Raw genomic sequence first — 21210 nt, forward strand, 5'->3', positions numbered from 1 at the left:
GCTAATTGGAGGCATATGGGGGCTAATTGGAGGCATATGGGGGCTATGGGGCTAATTGGAGGCATATGGGGTTAATTTGAGGCATATGGGGGCTAATAGGAGGCATATGGGGGCTAATTGGAGGCATATGGGGGCTAATTGGAGGCATATGGGGTCTATGGGGCTAATAGGAGGCATATGGGGGCTAATTGGAGGCATATGGGGGCTAATTGGAGGCATATGGGGGCTAATTGGAGGCATATAGGGGCTAATTGGAGGCATATAGGGGCTAATTGGGGGCTAATAGGAGGCATATGGGGGCTAATTGGGGGCTAATTGGAGGCATATGGGGGCTAATTGGAGGCATATGGGGGCTAATTGGAGGCATATGGGGTCTATGGGGCTAATTGGAGGCATATGGGGTTAATTGGAGGCATATGGGGGCTAATTGGGGGCTAATAGGAGGCATATGGGGGCTAATAGGAGGCATATGGGGGCTAATAGGAGGCATATGGGGGCTAATTGAAGGCATATGGGGGCTAATTGGAGGCATATGGAGCTAATTGGAGGCATATGGGGGCTAATAAGAGGCATAATGGGGGCTAATAAGAGGCATAATGGGGGCTAATTAGAGGCATAATGTGGGCTAATGAGGCATAATGGGGGCCAATGGGGCTAATAAGAATAATGGGGGCTAATGAGGCATAAGGGCTTATATGGGGGCTGATATGGGAGTGATGAGAGGCATAATGAGGGCTAATGAGAGGCATAATGTGTCATCCACAGATCCCCTATAACAGTGTGTCTTCCACAGATCCACCATAACAGTGCGCCTGTGCACTGACGAGAGACAGAAAGAAGGGGAAAGAATCCGTGGAAGCAAGCAGAGGACGGCACAGCAGACGACTGAATAGCTTCTTTTGTAAGTAAATTGTTTTATTATAACTGTATCCCTGCAGACCGCAACTCTCTCGTATTTTGTAATCTTATTTTGTTTTTGCCCCCCCATTTTTGACTGTGGTATCTTTGTGCCCCCCCTATATATTGTTCCTAGAGTCGCCACTGGACACTCCCCTATCGCCCTTGAAACAAAGAGCTGCATGTACATGGTCATGTGACCACAGCCCAGAACGGGACATAGGAGCCATAAATGTAAATGAAATACATTTCAAAATTACAGCCACCTTCATAAAGGATTGTTTTAAAGGGTGTTAATGCAAACCAGAAAATCCCTTTTAAATAGGCTGTCTTATGAAGAGAACCATTGCATATGGCTATCTTTGGGGAGGGGGGCAGAGGCTTTCATTTTGGACTCTATCAGTATGGAGAGCCACTCTTGTAAGAGTGTATCTGTGAAATGAGGAAACCGCTCTCCTTGTCTGAACACTCCCTGACCTCCCCTGTCCTTTTCCACTGCGGCTGTGCGGTCCAAATCGTAGCGGGCGCATGCGCAGTAGGTATTGCGATGCCCTGCCAGGAGCGGGCATCGCATTGCGCATGCGCCCACTACGATTTGGACCGCACAGCCGCAGTGGAAAAGGACAGGGGAGGGGAGTAAACGGACAGGCAGAGGCGCACGGAGGGCGGGGTTATGAGCCGTTTAGGAGGTGCCTGCCTGGGGCTCCGAGGATTGAGAGACCGCCCTGGGCACTTGAGAGGGCTCAGAACATAATCTTATAAGTTCATTTTCGGCAAAAAGAAAAGTCTGTTTTCTACAACAAAGGTACCGTTTTTATGTTCTGGGTAGATCACATAACCCTATTTTAACGGTCTAACATGCTAAAATGTGGTGACAGACTCCCTTTAATGATCTGGACTGACATTCTGCTGTTTGGCCACAAGATGCTGCTGTTTCCTAAACACAGCTAACAGGCTACATACATTCCATATTCATGAGAGGTGGAGTTTCAGAGCCTGGAGAGGAAAAGAAAGGGAGCATCCATCTTAGAGGAAGCTGTGACTGAGGAACTGTGTCAGCAGAGGATCCAACGGCATCCAGGTGTGGGAGCAACCCTCAGTGACCAGAGTGGCAGCTAAGTGAAGCTGATCATGTCCAAGACCCTGATCCTGTCCAGAGGAACGAGGATTGCTTCCAAGAACGCTGATGAGAGCTGAGGAGCAAAGCTACATATACGGCGGGACCGCATGCTTGTTGGAGAGGCATTTTTTCGGATTCAAGTCACCAGCTGATGCAGAGCAGACCCAGATCGTTCCGATCGTGCATGCACCTCACCACAGTGTTGGTGCCTAGTGACAGAGACCAGGCCTGTAGTTAGTTATATAGGTTTCTGTTTGTGTCAGGCCGCAAGTGTTGCTAATGTTCATTGCAAGGACTCCACAATTTAAAGTGAGATTTCACATTGGAGAGCTGATAAACTTCCCCACAAACTGAAGCCAGGCTGGCGTTTTGCTCAGAAGGAATACTCAGGCACGTGCGCTACAAGACCAGTTATGGGAGGGAGAATACTGTAGAGCATTGTAAGTTTGTAAGCTGTTGTGCTGCACCGCAGGCTAGACCTCACCACACACCCAAACAGTTCTTGTTTTATTAGGGTAATAACAGGTAAGATGTGGCGGTTTTATTTGAGCCCGCCAGTAGGTAAATTACCATGCTTTCCTCCTGCATCCATCGGAGGGTGCCTCGCTGTGCCGCACAAGGGTCTCTCGGCCTTCGGGCTGGGTGTATGTAAATCCATTGGAGGGTTCCAGCATTTGTGGTTGTGTTCATTGCCACATTTAAGAGAAATTCTGTTTTGGCAAAAGCTGGTGGTGGAGTGGTTTTCCTTGTTCATGACTTTGCTGTATCCTGGGGAGCCCACCCCGGTACATGGCTTACATATCCCGTTCTGGCGGTCCTGTCCAGTGACCAGAATGTAATGCCACTGTAGTAGAAATGGTCGGGTGAATGTGCATTAACAGTGTCAGACTGGGGTACCTAGGGCCCACCAGTAAAATGTATTTAGGGGGCCCACAGTACAGATGCATTCAAATATAATAAATAATCTAACAAGTTTTTTATATGAACATAGGCTGGCTGAGGTGCTGTACATTGAATATATGTATGTAGTACAGTAAGTCTTATGTGCCACTTGGTGGAAGACTAGGGGCCCACCTGGAGATTCCCCTGTACCCCTGTGGGGCAGTCTGAGCCTATGCATTAGAAACTCTGTCCCTGCAGCAAGCGTCTGATTGTGGTGCTGGCCTTTAAAAGGGGGTTGTCTTAAGCTGGCCATACTTATTTGGGTGTATAATTTACCATTTCGACCTGTCCAGCTGTCCATCTAATGTATGTGGGGGACCTTCTGAGCTTTCCCTGACAGCACATATCAGATAGGTATAAGGCAGTTGGACTTCATCATGCCCGATCCTTATGTACTCAAGGTGATAAGGAGTCTGGAAGTGGCTTCCTCCCACTTTTCCTTCTGAGAACCTACTGAGTCAACATGAGTGCATCTTTTTAAAAAGGTCGAGGTGCACTACACCAATCCCTTGTGGTGCTAATAACAACTTCAGTCATCCTGTTTGGAAATTCGGAGTTGATATAGGGTAGATTCCGGACCCTCCTCTAGCATAATGCAGAGCAACCGCAATGAGCTTCCTCATTTATGCAGCGGAGGCACAGATTTGCATCAGAATGGTGTAATGCTTAATTTCCCCTGTGGTGGCGCTGCAGGAAAATTGAACACTTGCTGCTGAATCCCCTCACAGAATACAGCTGATCGCTGGGGTGTCCTGCCAGTGGTAGTCTCTGAGATCAGCTTGTCGTAAGAGGATCATAGTGGACGACCCCTTTATCATGGGTAGTCACATGTGGGTCACGCCACTTCAGTATGTTTTTATCATGTGTTATTTCCTTGACAACCCATCTGTTTCCTATATGTTATGTTAGCACGTCCCGCTATTCTGTGAGGGGATTACATATGATTTTGTGCTGAAAAAAGTCCTTATGATTTCATACAAGTTCTGCTATGATTTAATAAAGTCGTCTGTCGGCGCTGCGCTTCTTATCCTTCTCTGATAATGTTCTGATGACACGCCAATGAATGATGCATTCAGATATACTGTCTATAGTCTGCGTCGCCCACGGGTCTGTCCTTGGTTAAATAAACCTTACACAATGCAGGAAAACATTCATCTAGAGATAATATTTTTTGGTTCACATAATTCAGCAAAAAATAATTTCTATATAGATAGGAAGGAGAATGCAGAATAGCTCTCTGACTGACTCAACCAAAAGCATAACCTAGAGAAAGCCCCACAGGATATAATTAAGGGGTATGTCCCCCTTTTTCTTGTTTTATTCCTCCAAGCTTTTTCAAAATATCCATGGGCTTTGATTAAAAATCTCCTATTTTTATGTGTCTACAGCTCCTATTTGTCTCCGTGGTTACAGACTACAAACAAACCCTGTGTAGTCTGAAACTGCAGTCACATGCTCTTCCATGTTTTCCCTATGAAAGGTGTTTTGATGACCTGTCCTCAGTATAGGTCATCAATAGCTGATGGGTGGAGGTCCAACTCCCAGGACTCCTGCCGATCAGCTATTTGAAGGAGGACGCAGCACTCACGGAGCACTGCGGCCTCCTCACAGCTTACCGAACACCACGCCATACTTTGAATTGTGGCTGTGCTTGGTATTGCAGCTCAGGTCCTTTTCCTTGAATAGGACTGAGCTGCGCCTAGGCCATGTGACCGATGAACATGACATCATTGGTCTAGGAAGAGGCCGTGGCGCTCACTGGAACACCACAGCCCCTGTAAACAGCTGATCAGCAGACCCCCCTCTATCTGATAAATGATTACCTATCCTGCAAATAGCTTATCAATATGGAACTCTCGGAAAACCCCTTTATCCTACTGAACGTGTATTGGCAAAACATTGGGGGCAGATAAGACTGTACTTGGTTACAGACTACATGTTGTTTGTTTGTAGTCTGTAACCAAGTTGCTTTATTTATTTTTTTACTTTATTTTTATTTATTTTTTACCACTGGGGAAACCCTGGATGGACGTCATGTAAAATCACATTTCATATGTAGTGACCCCTTCATATTGGCTGATCACCAGAAATTAGGAGACTATAACAGGGGTGGCTTATACACTCACCTAAAGAATTATTAGGAACACCATACTAATACGGTGTTGGACACCCTTTTGCCTTCAGAACTGCCTTAATTCTACGTGGCATTGATTCAACAAGGTGCTGATAGCATTCTTTAGAAATGTTGGCCCATATTGATCGGATAGCATCTTGCAGTTGATGGAGATTTGAGGGATGCACATCCAGGGCACGAAGCTCCCGTTCCACCACATCCCAAAGATGCTCTATTGGGTTGAGATCTGGTGACTGTGGGGCCATTTTAGTACAGTGAACTCATTGTCATGTTCAAGAAACCAATTTGAAATGATTCGAGCTTTGTGACATGGTGCATTATCCTGCTGGAAGTAGCCATCAGAGGATGGGTACATGGTGGTCATGAAGGGATGGACATGGTCAGAAACAATGCTCAGGTAGCCCGTGGCATTTAAACGATGGCCAATTGGCACTAAGGGGCCTAAAGTGTGCCCAGAAAACATCCCCCACACCATTACACCACCACCACCAGCCTGCACAGTGGTAACAAGGCATGATGGATACATGTTCTCATTCTGTTTACGCCAAATTCGGACTCTACCATTTGAAAGTCTCAACAGAAATCGAGACTCATCAGACCAGGCAACATTTTTCCAGTCTTCAACAGTCCAATTTTGGTGAGCTTGTGCAAATTGTAGCCTCTTTTTCCTATTTGTAGTGGAGATGAGTGGTACCCGGTGGGGTCTTCTGCTGTTGTAGCCCACCTTTCTTTCCTATTCTGACATTCAGTTTGGAGTTCAGGAGATTGTCTTGACCAGAACCACAACCCTACATGCATTGAAGCAACTGCCATGTGCTTGGTTGACTAGATAATCGCATTAATGAGAAATAGAACAGGTGTTCCGAATAATTCTTTAGGTGAGTGTATGTTGCCTGACGTCTCCCGGCACATTCTTGATGATGTTTGACAGTGTGCTAACTTAAAGCCGTGAGCCGCGGATGATGCAGTGTTCTTATATCACAGGAGAAAAAAAGAATAAAAGAGAGTCGATTATAATAGTGAAAAAGCACCATTCCTGTTCATGTATATGTGCTGGCTGCGCAGTGACAATACATGGGTCTTTTCACGCCAGCGTCATGGCTTCTACTTCTAACACATGCAACTGGAAAAAAAAATTATTCTGATGGAACCTTATTGTCTTTAACCCCTTAAGGAGTGGGATAATTTTTTTTTTTTTTTTTTTTTTTTTTCTTCCCACCTTCCAAGAGCCAAAACTATATATTTTTTTTTTTCTGTTCACACACCCGTATGACGACTTATTTTTTGTGGGACAAGTTGTATTTTGCAATGGCGCCATTTCATTTATCATATCTATTTTGTATTGGAAAATTGGACAGAAATTCTTTATGGGGTGAAATTAAATAAGAAAAACACAATTCCGTCATGGTATTTGGGGTTTTATTTTTATGGCATTCACTGGGCGCTAAATATGACAGGAAGAGTTTATTTTGTGGCGATACTAATTTCTACAGTTTTTTATTATGTTTTATTTTATTTTTTTAAATGATCTTTAATAACTTTTTCTTCTTTGCATCTCCATATTCTGACACTCATAACTTTATTATATTTCCTTCTACAGAGCTGTGTGAGGGCTTGTTTGCTGGGCAAGATGTAGTTTTTATTGGCACCATTTTTGAGTACATAACACTTTTTGATAGCTTTTTATTCAGTTTTTTGGGGCTGCATAACGGATCCATCCCGTTTCCGTTATGCAGGAGAGGACTCCCCTGCATAAAGGAAATGGGATGGATCCGTTATGCAGCCCATAGGCTTCTATTATGACGGAATGAATAGCGGAATGTCTCTAAAGGCAGAATTGAGTTATGGTCCGTGGTAACGGAATCCATAACGCAATTCACCTTTTACCAGTAATCGAAGCGTGAACAAATTTCATAACCGGAAATTCTCTCATCTCTAGTTGCAGTCTGTGGGATTTCAACAGGCTTCCTGTTAAGCCTTACCTGCAGGCAGGGCTTAACAGTTATCTTAATATGAAAGGCCTGGGAGCCTTCACATGACTGAGGCTGCCACAGTAACTGATTGGAACCCTGCGATTTCACCATGTGAGCTTCAGTGCGCCTGACTGCGGCATCTTTTAAAAATTTCAATTTCCACAATTGGAGTTATCGCTGATCCTGATCATTTCCAGCAGGTGTCAGCTGTGTAAGACAACCTGCTCCCAGTGTGTATGGAGAGGGCTCAGCTATACCAATGCGCAAAGTGCATTGGGGGGCAGGGCACTGTACAAAGGGGATGATGCACAAAGGGGACGTGTCCATTCCCAGAAAATATCTGGCTACACACTTTGTGCACCACACTCATCAATCGACTTTTAAATGTAGCGTTTTTCTTATACAGAGCTCCAAATCTCTGCATAGACAACTTAAAGGCTATATACACCTTCAGAGGCAAAAAAAAATTATGATTGTATTCAACTCCTTTTGGGCTAAAAAATCATTTTTTCAATTGGACTTTATTAAAAATATTGAGATGTTCTGTCACAAGGGGTTAACTGTTTATCTAGCTGTGTGAATGGTACTTTTTCCTTTCACTTTGTGCTGGTCCTCTATTAACCCTTACCTCTAAATTACTAAAAGATTATAAACACTTGTTTAAGCAGCATTCTTATCAGTAAAATAGTTTATTATGTCAGAGAGCAGAGATAAGGAGCCTATCTGATTAGCTGGCTGACGGAAGAGAGAGAAAATTCAGATCTGTCTATTAGAGCATCTCAGCCCTGTACAGAAAGAATGGTTCCATATTTGTAATAAAAGATTTTTAGCTCAAAATGAGTACAACTCAATAAAAAAAAAAACAATTGTCCCAAAGGTGTACATGGCCTTTAAAAGGTCATTCTGGTTAGGACAACTTATTCAATATCCACTGGGTTTTGACCATTGGTAACCCTACCAATTACAAGAAAGGAGGTCCTAGTAAGCTGCTAATCTCCACCTAGTGTTGGAAGCACAGAATGCAGCACAGAATTTTAGGCGTATTTAAATTAAAATAAACAAAATGGTGTTGAACGGTGAGCATCTGAAATCTATTTTTTATTATGATTTAATATATTTTTAACATGCACTTCTTAGAACTATGAGATTTTTTTCCTTCAAGCACCTCATCCCTATAAAGTGTCAGTTAATGATTACGTATAGGGTGGTTCTCATCCCCTTTTTGACCCCCTGGGAGATGCTTAGAATAAAAGTAATTTCTTTAAATATTATTCTAGCAGTAGATCAGAGGAGGGAATGTACAGAACTACAAGCTGATGTTTAACAAAGGATCCTTGTGATTGTAATGGAAGGAGTCACATTTTCTAACCAGAAAAGTATGAGAACGGCCACTGACCTTCGTAATTGCCATGTTTGGCTGAGAACCTCACTTCCTTTATAACCTATGTGAACTGCATTTCCATTAGGACATGAATCACAGAAATCCTGCATGCTTCCTCTAAGGGGAGAGGACTATTATTACTGGGACTCTGGCTGGTGGTTCTCCATAAGTTTGAGTGAAAAACCAGCCACTCAACAGTCTGTGAATCTCGGCAATACATCCTAAAATAGAGGGGTGCACTCTTGGTTTAGTGGAGGTGCTATTTGAAGGAGAAGACAGTTCTTTTTATGGACTATGTACAAATTGATTAGCTTCCAAGGTTTTGCAAATCAAGAAAAAATAAAATACACAGGTTGTAAGACATATTGAAAGTGTGACTTTTTCCAATGAGGTTTCGGTTTGGCCCGGACCTTGATCTCACTGTGGCAAAGTGATATGTGAAGATGCCGCCTTTGCCATCACTCTGCTGGTTTCTGTAAAATTATATTCTCTATTTCCATGGGTGATGTGATGATTCAGATTTCAGCTCCCTCTTCCCCTCTCACAGCAAGTACTGCAGCGGCATCCCCTTCCTCTCCCCTCGTATTAACTTTGTAACTTGGAGATTGAGGAGGTTTCTGAAAGGCAAACCTTATGCTTCTAAAAGGGAAGGAAGATGTTTCTTTCCCCTAAAAGTTTCATATATTCACATGTACTGCTGATTTAGTCAAAAACAATTCTAGTGATAGTTTTGCCCACCGGGTCCTTCGAAGCCATCTTAAATACACAGACAGTACACAGCTGTAGGACAAAAGCCACCGTTCTGAAGTTGCATGGATCGGTCACTCAGCAATCCGGTCACCTGACAATCTTCTGAAAATCCTGCCTCCACCGTCAGCATGTCCTTTACCAGGTTTTTAGGTCATATCCCCTGTGGACGGGGCAAAAACTATTTATCTCCCTGGCAAGTGCACAAACGGGGGTGGATTCAGGAGTTTGCACCTGCCCCAGGTAGAGATTTTGTTTTTAGGCCCCATCCACAGCAGAAGAGCATAGCCCAGTCCGGAAACCTGGTAAAGGACGCAATGTCAACAGACGCAGGATTTTCAATAAAAGAGCATCATGTAACCAGGAGTCCAATCCACACAACTTCGGAGCGGTAACTACATTACAAACTTTCTCCAAAGATGCGTTCTCCTTTTATTTTTTGCTAATAACTATTTATACAAATAAGGAAGGATACATCCATTAAAGCTCAAAAAAGACATAATCTTCTAGCAGCCGCAGTAGTAATAGACTTTAGATGATGGATATCCCTTGGCATGAATAGAAATAACTATTAAAGTCAGTCATTTGTGTGTCTGCTGCCTGCTTGCTGCAATTTGTTCATTTTCGTGCTGTAAATGCAAGCAGTCATTCAGTCAAAAATTGGTTTTCCTAACTCAGAATAGGGTTTCTGAAAATATGAAAATTAGTTTTCTTTTCTTTTTTTAAAACCAATTCACTGAATTTATTGTAGCTTTGAAACTCTAGAAAATAAATATATTTTTCCAAATCATACGGTGTAACTATGAAGACAATTAGCGGCTGGAGACTGTTTTATCTTCTGAGATATGTAATTGAGGAGAAGTTTAACGGCTCCTAAGAAAAAACTGGCAGAACTTTGTGACCCTTTTGTTTCCCTTTAATTGCGCAATGTAATTATTGGCTCCGTCTCTTTCGGCTGTGATATGAATTATGGGAATTAAACATCTCCGGAGTAATGTTTGATTCTTTATGAAACCTCTGATCTCTTCGCATTACATGATTTCTTTCTTCTGCTTGTCCACCATCCTCGTCTCCAGCCAATCTCTCTCTCCTCTGGGTGCCTTTGTGTGAATCTCTTTTTCATGGCAGACCTATAAAATGTCTTTACTGATACCAGAAAAGTACTTCAAGTCTTTTGAAGGGACGATGTCTGATGTGTCCTCACTGAAGCTTCCATTGTCATCTTAGAAACCAGCAAATGGTTACATGTATCAACTGCAAAAACTCTGCGTTACACTGTATCACTCCGACGCTCGGCGGTGGATTTCAGCTGGGGAGGTTTTGATTTATTGTGTTTTCAGGAAAATTTGTGATGTGTAAAATAAGACACAGAGTATAAGTATACAGGAAAAAAAATCCTGCGCGTCCATGATCCTTTATAATCCTTTCCGTATTAGACTGTGCTGTGGGCATGCTCTGTGACCTGAGGTTATTGTGCAGGGAGGGGGAGGAGATGTGCTGCAACAATCACTTATTAAGAATGGTGAATTCTATATCTATCTAATATATATATATATATATATATATATATATATATAGTGGGGTTTTGCTCTGGTAGACAGGTTAGCAGATGCAGTATAGGGGCAAGGAACCAGGTTGTAAATCAACTTCAGTGTTTTATTTACACTCAGCAAAAACATCACAGTCTTGGTGGTTGTTCACACACAGAAAAACATAATAATGGTCACCTGGAATCCTAGGTGTCAGTTCACACCCGGCTATATGCTCAGCCACAGAGAAGTTCACTGGCAGGCTTCCAGGCGGCCTGCACTCCGGTTTGCAGTCCTCAGCACAGAGTACTTCTCAGCTTTTCTGTCAGATGGAGGATAATCCACCCCACCTAATTAATAGTGACTGCTTTTTATAAGCCTCCCAAGACCTGGGCCTGGAACGTGGGGAGTAGCCACCCACCCAGCACTTTGGCTACTACCAGTAAGAGCCTTCCCGGATTGACTTTACAGCCATACTAAACAGCTGAAGTGTCAGACTGCAAAGCAATAATGACACTTCAGGAAAAAACGGCTCTTACCTCCCCAAGGCCAGGAAACCTCGGTGACACGTGCCGACCATCAATGATGGCCCCTTGTTTCTTCCTAATTTATAACCTGTCATTGTAATCCTGCCTGTGAGGATAAGGAGGTGATGCTGAGAAGTGTTCTCTACAGCAGTGTTTCCCAACCAGTGTGCCTCCAGCTGTTGCAAAACTACAACTCCCAGCATGCCTGGACAGCCTTTGGTTGTGCGGGTATGCTGGGAGTTGTAGTTTTGCAACAGCTGGAGGCACACTGGTTGGGAAACACTGCTCTACAGAACAGGGAGTGTCTGCCTATCATGAGGTTCACTGGCCAAACTGAAAACTATTTTTATAAAGGGTTACTGAGTTTTCAAAAAACTTTTGATATGTCATAAAAACATATCAAAAGTTTTGATCGGTGGGGATCTGAGTGCCCTAGAACAAGGAGAGCTAACGCTCGTATAGCGCGCTGTATCTCCTCGCAGCCAAGGATGGAATCAAGCAGGGCTCATAGACTCCTGTCTCCTGCAGCGAACATAGTGCAATATTTGAGTGCTTGTCTCTCCTTGTCCTAGTGAGCGGTGGGGGTCTCAGCACTCAGACCTTCACCGATTAAAACTTTTATTATGTCTCTGTGATATATCAAAATGTTTTTGAAAACCCAGTGACCCTTTGAATATAAATATACTGACAGAATTATTTTTTAAATGCTCTTAAAACTCTTAAAAATGTGTTTAATGTAAAATCTTTCTTTTAAGAATGGATACTTTTCTGATGACATGTTCCCTTTAAAGGATTCTGCTGTCTAAGGGCAGCATAGTAAAAAAACTGCCATTTGGCTAGTAAACCGTAAAAGAGAATACATCCTGGACTGGTGTATTGTTTCTGATGTATATTTATATATTGTAGATTAAATGTTTTACCTGCGATCATAGTTCTAGCAATAATGTATAAATGTAGTGATATGAACGGTGTCGTCATTTCTTCTGTTACAGCGGCCTGTTCATAACCATCCATGACAAAGGACATATTGCAAACATGCTGAATTCTTGGCCAGAAGAAGATATAAAGGTACAGTACATTCTGTAATATTCAACTAGGAGGCAACATAGGAACGGTATTATAATGGTTATATTCTTGTACATAGGAGCAGTATTATAGTAGTTATATTCTTGTACATAGGAGCAGTATTATAGTAGTTACATGTATTAATAATACAGGACTTGTACATAGGAGGCAGTTTTATAGCAGTTATATTCTTAAACATAGGAGCAGTATTGTAGTAGTTATATTCCTGTACATAGGAGCAGTATTATAGTAGTTATATTCCTGTACATAGGAGCAGTATTATAGCAGTTGTATTCTTGTACATAGAGGCATTATTATAGTAGTTATATTCTTGTACATAGAGGCATTATTATAATAGTTATATTCTTGTACATAGGAGCAGTATTATAGTAGTTATATTCTTGTACATAGGAGGCAGTATTATAGTAGTTATATTCTTGTACATAGGAGCAGTATTATAGTAGTTATATTCTTGTACATAGGAGCAGTATTATAGTAGTTATATTCTTGTACATAGGAGGCAGTATTATAGTAGTTACATGTATTATTAATACAGTACTTTTAAATAGGAGGCAGTTTTATAGCAGTTATATTCTTAAACATAGGAGCAGTATTATAGTAGTTATATTCTTGTACATAGGAGGCAGTATTATAGTAGTTATATTCTTGTACATAGAGGCAGTATTATAGTAGTTATATTCTTGTGCATAGAAGCAGTATTATAGTAATTATATTCTTATACATAGAAGCAGTATTATGCTATTTACATGTATTATTAATACAGTACTTGTACATAGGAGACAGTATTATAGTAGTTATATTCTTCTACATAGGAGCAGTATTACAGTAGTTATATTCTTGTACAGAGGAGCAGTATTATAGTAGTTATATTCTTGTACATAGGAGCAGTATTATAGCAATTATATTCTTGTACATAGAAGCAGTATTATAGTAGTTATATTCTTGTACATAGGAGGCAGTATTATAGTAGTTATATTCTTGTACATAGAAGCAGTAATATAGTAGTTATATTCTTGTACATAGGAGCAGTATTATAGTAGTTATATTCTTGTACATAGAAGCAGTAATATAGTAGTTATATTCTTGTGCGTAGGAGGCAGTATTATAGTAGCTGTATTCATAATACTCATAACACCAATTTTTATGAACAGAAATGTGCTGAGATCATTTTGCATCCCTTCCTCCACTCCTTTTAACAGATCATACAAAGTGCACTTTTGTCTCTGGAGTGTCATCTCCGAATGTCACTCCCATCATGCCCCAGGACTTGTGTATTTTGTAGTAAGATGGATTAGTGACATAAAGGCTAGCAAGAAGAATTAAATAACATTTCTCGGTTCTTTTTATATTATAAACAAAAAAGTGAGGAAAAAATAAATTTCACCTTGAAAAGAAAAGCTTCTCTGATTGCTGCGGATTAGTGCATGGGTTAATGAGGATTGTGGCAGTTATCAATCATAAATCTTTTAATCTTCACACTCCACCACTGCAATACGTAGGCAAATTGAGTGTGGTAAGTACATCTTGTCAGGAATGAAAAGCCCATATAATCATAGTCTGCGCTCTGGTTCTGGCTGCAGTTCCACCTTTCACATGAAACTTTGTGAGAGAGGAAACTTTTTTAAATGCAGTACATTTTTACTGCTAATTGTTGAAAAGTTCATTTGTAACAACCCAGAGTCCTTAGAATATACATGTATGTGACTGAGGACACAGTTTTGTTTGTACAGCTCTCCTGATTAGTTATGTGCATAGTGATCAATTGACTTAAAGAGGGACTTTTATGGGTCCAGACATTATGAAACAAATAGCAGGATATGTAGGGCATAGAGCAAGGATCTAAGAGCACTTACTATTTTTTCTGGGCGCCGCTCCGTTCGCTCACTGTGCCCGTTGAATTCTCCCGCCTGGTATGCTAATGAATAGCATTGGTACAGGGAGGAGACTGGCCTGTTTCTCATTGGGCGTCTCCTTCTTAATGGCTGTAGAGCGGTCCAATCACAAAGGAGAGCGTCACAGCCAGGGAGAAGGAGACGCCCAATGAGAAACAGGCCAGTCTCCTCCTCCTCCCTGTACCATGCTATTCATTAGCATACCAGGCGGGAGAATTCAACAGGGGCACAGAGGGCGAACAGAGCGGCGCCCAGAAAAAATTGTAAGCGCTCTTAGATCCCTGCTCTATGCCCTACATATCCTGATACTTATTTCATGTCGTCTGGATCCATGAAAGTCCCTATTTTTAAAGGGGTTTTCTGACAATTTTTTGATTAATGACCTATCCCCTGGAAAGGTCATCAGTAACTGATCGGTGGGGATCTGACACCTGTTGCCCAGTCCGATAAGCAGATAGAGAAGGCACCACTCTTGCAGTAGTGCCACTGCCTTCTCGCGGCTTTGCCTAGGCCATGTGACGTCACGTTCATCGGATGCATGGCCTAGACATAGCTCTGCCCCATGAAATAAATGTGGCCGAGCTGCGATACCAAGCACAGCCACCATACAATGGACGGCGCTGTGCTTGAGGAGCTGAGAGAAGGCTGCGGTGCTACTGCAAGTGCCGTGCCTTCTCAAACAGCTGATCAGTGGGGGTCTTGGGTGTTAGACCCCCACCAATCAGATGCTGACCTATCCAGAGGATAGGTCATAAATAAAAACTGTCGGAAAACCATTTAAAAGTGAACTTCCTATATAAAAATTGTCACCCCATAAAAGAGAAAATACCTCAGTGAAATAGTCTTTATTCTTTGAGGTAGGTCTCAGGATGGAGAGGCTGAGGGGTGTCTTCTTCCAAAGAAGCCATTTGGCGTATGGGAATGTAAATAAGCTTCCAGTAGGAAGAACACTGTCTCCAGCACTCCCTGAAAATGGGGAGACCTCCTGGCAGAATTGGCAAATCTGCCTAGTGCCGCGTAAGCCTTCAAGCACTTACTGGGAAACAGCCCTAACTGTGTTTGGCGCTGGGTTGCTGCATCATGAGTAACGGCACTGGTGTCCACAGGGCCGTCTTTAATTTTGATTGGACCCTGGGCAAAAATTTACTTGGGCCCCCTGGATCCCGCCTTCCCACACCCTAGCAGGCAATCACGCCCTCCACCACAACACACACACAAAGAATCCACATATCTGGTAGAGTTCAGTGAATTACTGTAAATACTTCCAGTTCTGAAGACTCAAGCGGCTCAGGATCAGTGTTCTGGGCAGCTGGGCTCAGGCTGGAAGTGGGCACCGCTCTGCAGGAAGGAGACCAGGGCTCGGCTCACCCTAGTGTTACAGTGCACCCCAGCACCCCACAGTATGCAGTATAGCACCCTATAGTATACAGCAACACACAGTATGCAGTATAGCACCCCACACTATACAGTACCCCACAGTATATAGTACAGCAGTATAGCACCCCACAGTATACAGGCCCCCCCACAGTATACAGCAGGCCCCCCACAGTATACAGCAGGCCCCCCACAGTATACAGCAGGCCCCCCACAGTATACAGGCCCCCACAGTATACAGGCCCTCCACAGTATACAGGCCCTCCACAGTATACAGGCCCTCCACAGTATACAGGCCCCCCACAGTATACAGCCCCACACAGTATACAGCCCCCTCCAGAGTATACAGTCCCCCACACAGTATACAGCACCCCACTATACAGTATTTTACAGTATATTAGCATAACAGCCCCTGTCACCTTTTTTCTGATGTCATCTTCACACAAAAAAGCTCCACAGATAAGGCAAACTTCTCCTGCAACACTAATATTGCTAAGTTACTGGTCACATGGTGATGATGTCATCTAAGGTCTTAGATCACAGCTCTAACACAGTACGCTGCCTGGACTCATTGCCGGCAGTCATGGCATGGCAGCACCCCCTGTGTAGCTGACAGCCTGACACCCAGGGCAGTGGCTAGCAGGGCTCAAGAGGCAGCTGCCTTGGGGGGCCCCCCAGGAGCAACTGGGCCCGGGGCAGCTGCCCCTTTTGCCCCTTGGTAAAGACGGCCCTGGGTGTCCAAACACATATGGAGGGACAACGTCCCAATAAATGGGTGTGTCAATGTAGAAAAAAAATGTAAGCAACACACTTGATGCCCCTCGCTGCCTAACCTCCTGAACGCTACCCTTGATACGTTGGGGTAAGCAATTATGGGACAAGGACCAGCCTGCGGAGACCGTGAAATGTTCAGCTGAGAAACCTTGCGTCTTAACATTCATGTGGGTATGACACGTACCACCTACCTAAACATTGTACAGACAAATACCTCCCTTCATGGCAGTGGTGGCCACACTGCAAAAACGGTTCCAGATTGAGGACCATGACAAATAGTTAAAGTTGATGGCTTGGCCTCCAGATCCCCAAGATCTCAATCCAATCAATCATCTTTGGGATGCCCTGGAAAAACAAGTCCAATCCATGAAGGCCACACCACACAACTTGCAGGATATGATGCTAACGTCTTGTGCCGTGTACCACAGGACACCTCAGAGGTCCTGTAGACTCCATGTCTCGATTGGTTAGAGCTGGTAGCATGAAGGGGTCCTAAAAAGGGTTTTCCGAGAGTTACATATTAATAATGACCTATCCTTAGGCTAGGTCATCAATATCAGATAAGCAGGTGTCCTACTTCCGCCCCTTTCCCGCTGAACAGCCGTTTGAAGAAGCCACGGTGCTGTAAGTGCTGTCCGTGGCCTCCTTCTAAGCCTGGGCTGCAATACCAAGCACAGCCACTATCCAATGGACGGCGCTGTGCTTGGTAAGCTGCGGGGAGGCTCCCCAGAACACCGCGGCCTCCTCCAACAACTAATGATAGGTCCTCAATATCTAAATCTCAGAAGACTCCTTAAAACAATATTAGGCGAGTGGTTTAAATACTATGGGCTGATCAACAAATATACTCTACCATGTCATTTCTGTAAGTGGCACCATGTGCATGTATGGTGAGCAGTGGCACCATGGTCACCTTAGCATTATGCAGTATGCCTTGTCCAGTATTTCAGATTCTGCGCTGCCTGCTATTAGCCGCTCGTGTATAATGCACATTAGGGACTGGTAAGGGAATCCCTCTGTACTTGTGCAGATCATTTCACTTTCCTCAGTGATTCGCGCTCCCGTTAGTATTTTTTTTTTAGGTAATTGTCCATGCTCTGCTGTCCTCACAGTTAAAACTTCGGTACATTTACTGGCGCCTTCTAATGCCGCTATTTTGTAACCAGTTGGCGAGATTGCAAAATGTAAATGGCGTTTTCACTTTATACAGTGATCACACAGAGAGGCAGATTTTTCCACGGTATGTAGCTTTTTGGAAACCTTGCACCATCATGCATACCCTCGCTTTAGCTTCAGGTAGGCTCCACCACTTATTCAGAAATGGTATTGTGAAGTCAAACGCACAGATCGATAAAACAAGCACTAGTCTATGAATCTTTTAGGATTTTAGTATTGATTGCCTATCCTCAGGATAAGCCATCCATATCGGATTGGCGAGTGTCCAACACCCCACTCCTCCGTTGATCAGTTGTTTCGGGTATCTCTGGGGCTGGAAGACAGCATTGGAACTACCCAGCTCCATCCATTGTGTAGGACGGAGAGGAGATAGTTACTGCAGCATTCGCCTCAATGGGAGCAGCGCTGCAGTGACCACCTCTGTCCACTACACAATGGACGGCGCTGATCGGCGGGGGTGCAGGGTGTCGGAACCCCTCCAAACAGATATTGATAGCCTGTCCTTAGGACAAGGCAATTCGGCTTTGCGGCGAGTACTACTCCCCACAAATGACATCATCCTCCTGGTTGAAGTGATCTACAATGCAGCCAATCACTGCTGCTGCCAATCACTGGCCTCAGCAGTATACAGAGCGTCACCACTGCAACCAGACAACTGCCTCAGCATTACATGGAACGTCACTGCTGCAGCCAATTGCTGGCCTCGGAAGTATATGGAATGTCACCCCTGTAGCTAATCACTGGTTCAGCAGTGTATGGAACATCACCGCTGCAGCCAAACGCTAGTCTCAGCAGTAAACGGAATTTCACCTCTCCAGCCAATCACTAGATTCAACATTAAATGAAACGTCAACACTGCAGCCAATCACTGGCCTTGTGCAGTATATGGAACCTTACCACTGCCATCAGTCACTGGCCTCTGCAATGTATGGAACCTCACTACTGCAGCTAATCACTGGCCCCAGCAGTATATGGATCATCACCGCTGCAGCCAATCATTGACCTCAGCAGTATATGGATCCTCACTACTGCAGCCAATCACTGGCCTCAGCAGTATATGGATCCTTACTAATGCAGCCAATCACTGGCATCAGCAGTATATGGAACATCACTACTGCAGCCAATCACTGGCATCAGCAGCAGTATATGGAACCTCACTACTGCAGCCAATCACTGGCCTCTGCAGTATATGGAACATCACCACTGCAGCCAATCACTGGCCTCAGCAGTATATTGTTCCTCACTACTGCAGCCAATCACTGGTGTCAGCAGTATATGGAACATCACTGCTGCAGCCAATCATTGGCCTCAGCAGTATATGGATCCTCACTACTGCAGCCAATCCCTGGCCTCAGCAGTATATGGACTGTCACCACTGCAGCTGGGAAAACAAACAGCAATGGGGAGGAACGGAGCTCAGTGCTAGAAGAATATGGGCAGGTATTGATTCTTTCTTTTGTTATTATTTTGCGCATTTACAATGTCGATATATGCCGAATTTTGTCAGGATGGGGTTCAAAGCCATGGATCTGCATATGACACTCGCACAAATACAGACGAACGCACAAGTACTTGCTGAACAGTCAGTGCCCTCATAAGTAAGAAAAATACAGTCCACTTAAAAAATGGTGTCACCTTGTGCCCCACTTTGTATTGGGCTTGGACTGGAATTATTAATTTAATGCTATTAATGTGTTGTACGGTATATTACATGATTTTGCATCATCTTATTGGATAATGTGCCACCCATTGTCTTTTGCAGGCAATTGTGGTGACGGATGGGGAGCGCATTCTAGGACTTGGTGACCTAGGAAGTTATGGGATGGGGATTCCCGTGGGGAAGCTGGCCCTCTACACCGCCTGCGGGGGAGTACACCCACAGCAGTGTCTGCCTGTATTGCTGGATGTTGGCACTGACAATGAGGTAAGGCACCGCCATCTTCATTCTTGTTGTTTGGTTATATTGGAAGTTTTACGTGTGCACATTGTAAGTTTATGTTTTTACTGCTAATCATTGGGTGACAACCAGTATAGTTACCATTGCAGCTTCCACAGGGGTTGTCATCTGACTTTTCTAGACTCTTGAATGGCAAATCCATGACCTGAAGTCGCAGTACTGGAGCAGGAGGTGCATCATGACATACCTGATGGCAGACTACTGGTTCGGGATCTTGGGAAGGTTGGGTGACAACCCCTTAGGAAGGTGTAATAAAGAGTTTATCGTTGTCACCCAGGTTTCCAACAAATGTCTACAACTAATAATTGAAAGGCGACTTTTCTCTATGAACACAAACGTATTCTTATTTTATGAGAGGAGCCATCTACTCGTGCACAGCATCAGCTATTAAAGTGATCGATGACACCATGGGTGATGATAGATCTGGCCGTGGAAAGACCTGGATCTGTTTTCCTTCATCTCTAAAGGACCTGACAAGATCTGCTCCTTGAAGAAAAATCTGATGGACACCAGCTCTTCTTGAACGTGATAAAATACAATGGCCTTCACTTGCGTTAAATGGGGTTTTCTAAGACCGTTGCTTGGGATAGGTTATCACTATGAGATCGGTGGGGTCTGACTGGCAGCACCACCACCGATCGGCGGAGCTGGCATCAGAAACTATACAGTGGATGGAAGGTTCCGTCCAGGGACGTAGCTATAGGCTCATGGGCCCCCCTTCCCTCAGTGCTTTGTGGCCAGGGATAGGGAAGCACATAGCCTCCGTGCTGCCTGAGGCCAAAGTCTTGACGACCTAACCCCTTTCCTCCAGCCAGAGGTGTAACTGAACCTGCATTTCTATAATACTGGTGTCGTCTTATGCGACACAAGGAGTCTTTGGGCCCCCTCAGGCTCCAGGGCCCGGTAGCAACTGCTACCTCTGCACTACCTATAGCTACACCCCTGGTTCCATCCACTGTCTAGTTTCCAGCATCGGCATGCTGTAGATTCTCTTCACTTGAATGGGAGCTGAGCTGCAGTAGCCCAGAATGGCCACCGCATAGTGAACAGGATCTTCTGCTTCCGGCTTCATCCTCCAGAGACAGCTGATCGGTGCGTTGCTGGGTGTTGGACCCCCATCGATCTGAAATCGGTGACCTATCCTGAGGACCACATCTAAGTACAGGGAAACCCCTTTAAAGGAGCACTCCATCAAAATAATATTCTGCCCATCAACGTGTCATAGGCTTGGGTGTACCTGTTTTATGAGCCGTTTTTGGGTTGTTTGCCATTTTGGTTCCTTTCGACTCATTCCCGAGACGCTGCTTCGTATGTAATTACATTGGAATGGAAAATCCCTCAGAAGTGACAGATCCATCACGAAGTAATGCTAGCTATGATATCAGTTTTCCACCTCTTCTGCACGTACCCGGAGCAAAAAACGCCCAGTGCACTGGCACATCTGGTGCTGGGATATCTCACTTTACAAGGGGAATTTACACTGAGCACTCTCTATAATGGATAATAGGAGTTATCTATCTCTGTAGAACCTCATAAATCAGATCCTGATGGCAGACATGTATGTAAGATGATAGAACAGATGTTAAAGATAGTAGGAAGTATCTCCACAATCATCTTAAAGGGGTTATTCCATGATTAACCTGAAAAAGTGAAAATCCGACATCATAGATTATATGACAATACCTGTCTAACAAAGCTAGA

The 21210-nt window shown here is 43.9% G+C and overlaps 1 protein-coding gene across 2 annotated transcripts in view; it reads left to right on the forward strand.

The window, feature by feature from the left end:
• Positions 1–21210, forward strand: part of ME3 (malic enzyme 3) — a 140202-nt gene that overhangs the window by 68232 nt on the left and 50760 nt on the right. For both annotated transcript variants that reach the window (XM_044284932.1, XM_044284931.1), the window contains exons 5-6: positions 12243–12318; positions 19315–19476. In XM_044284932.1, coding sequence (XP_044140867.1) covers positions 12243–12318; positions 19315–19476 — 238 coding nt within the window. The remainder of the gene's footprint in view (positions 1–12242; positions 12319–19314; positions 19477–21210) is intronic.

Source organism: Bufo gargarizans, chromosome 3, assembly GCF_014858855.1.
Source record: "Bufo gargarizans isolate SCDJY-AF-19 chromosome 3, ASM1485885v1, whole genome shotgun sequence".
Lineage (NCBI taxonomy): Eukaryota > Metazoa > Chordata > Amphibia > Anura > Bufonidae > Bufo > Bufo gargarizans.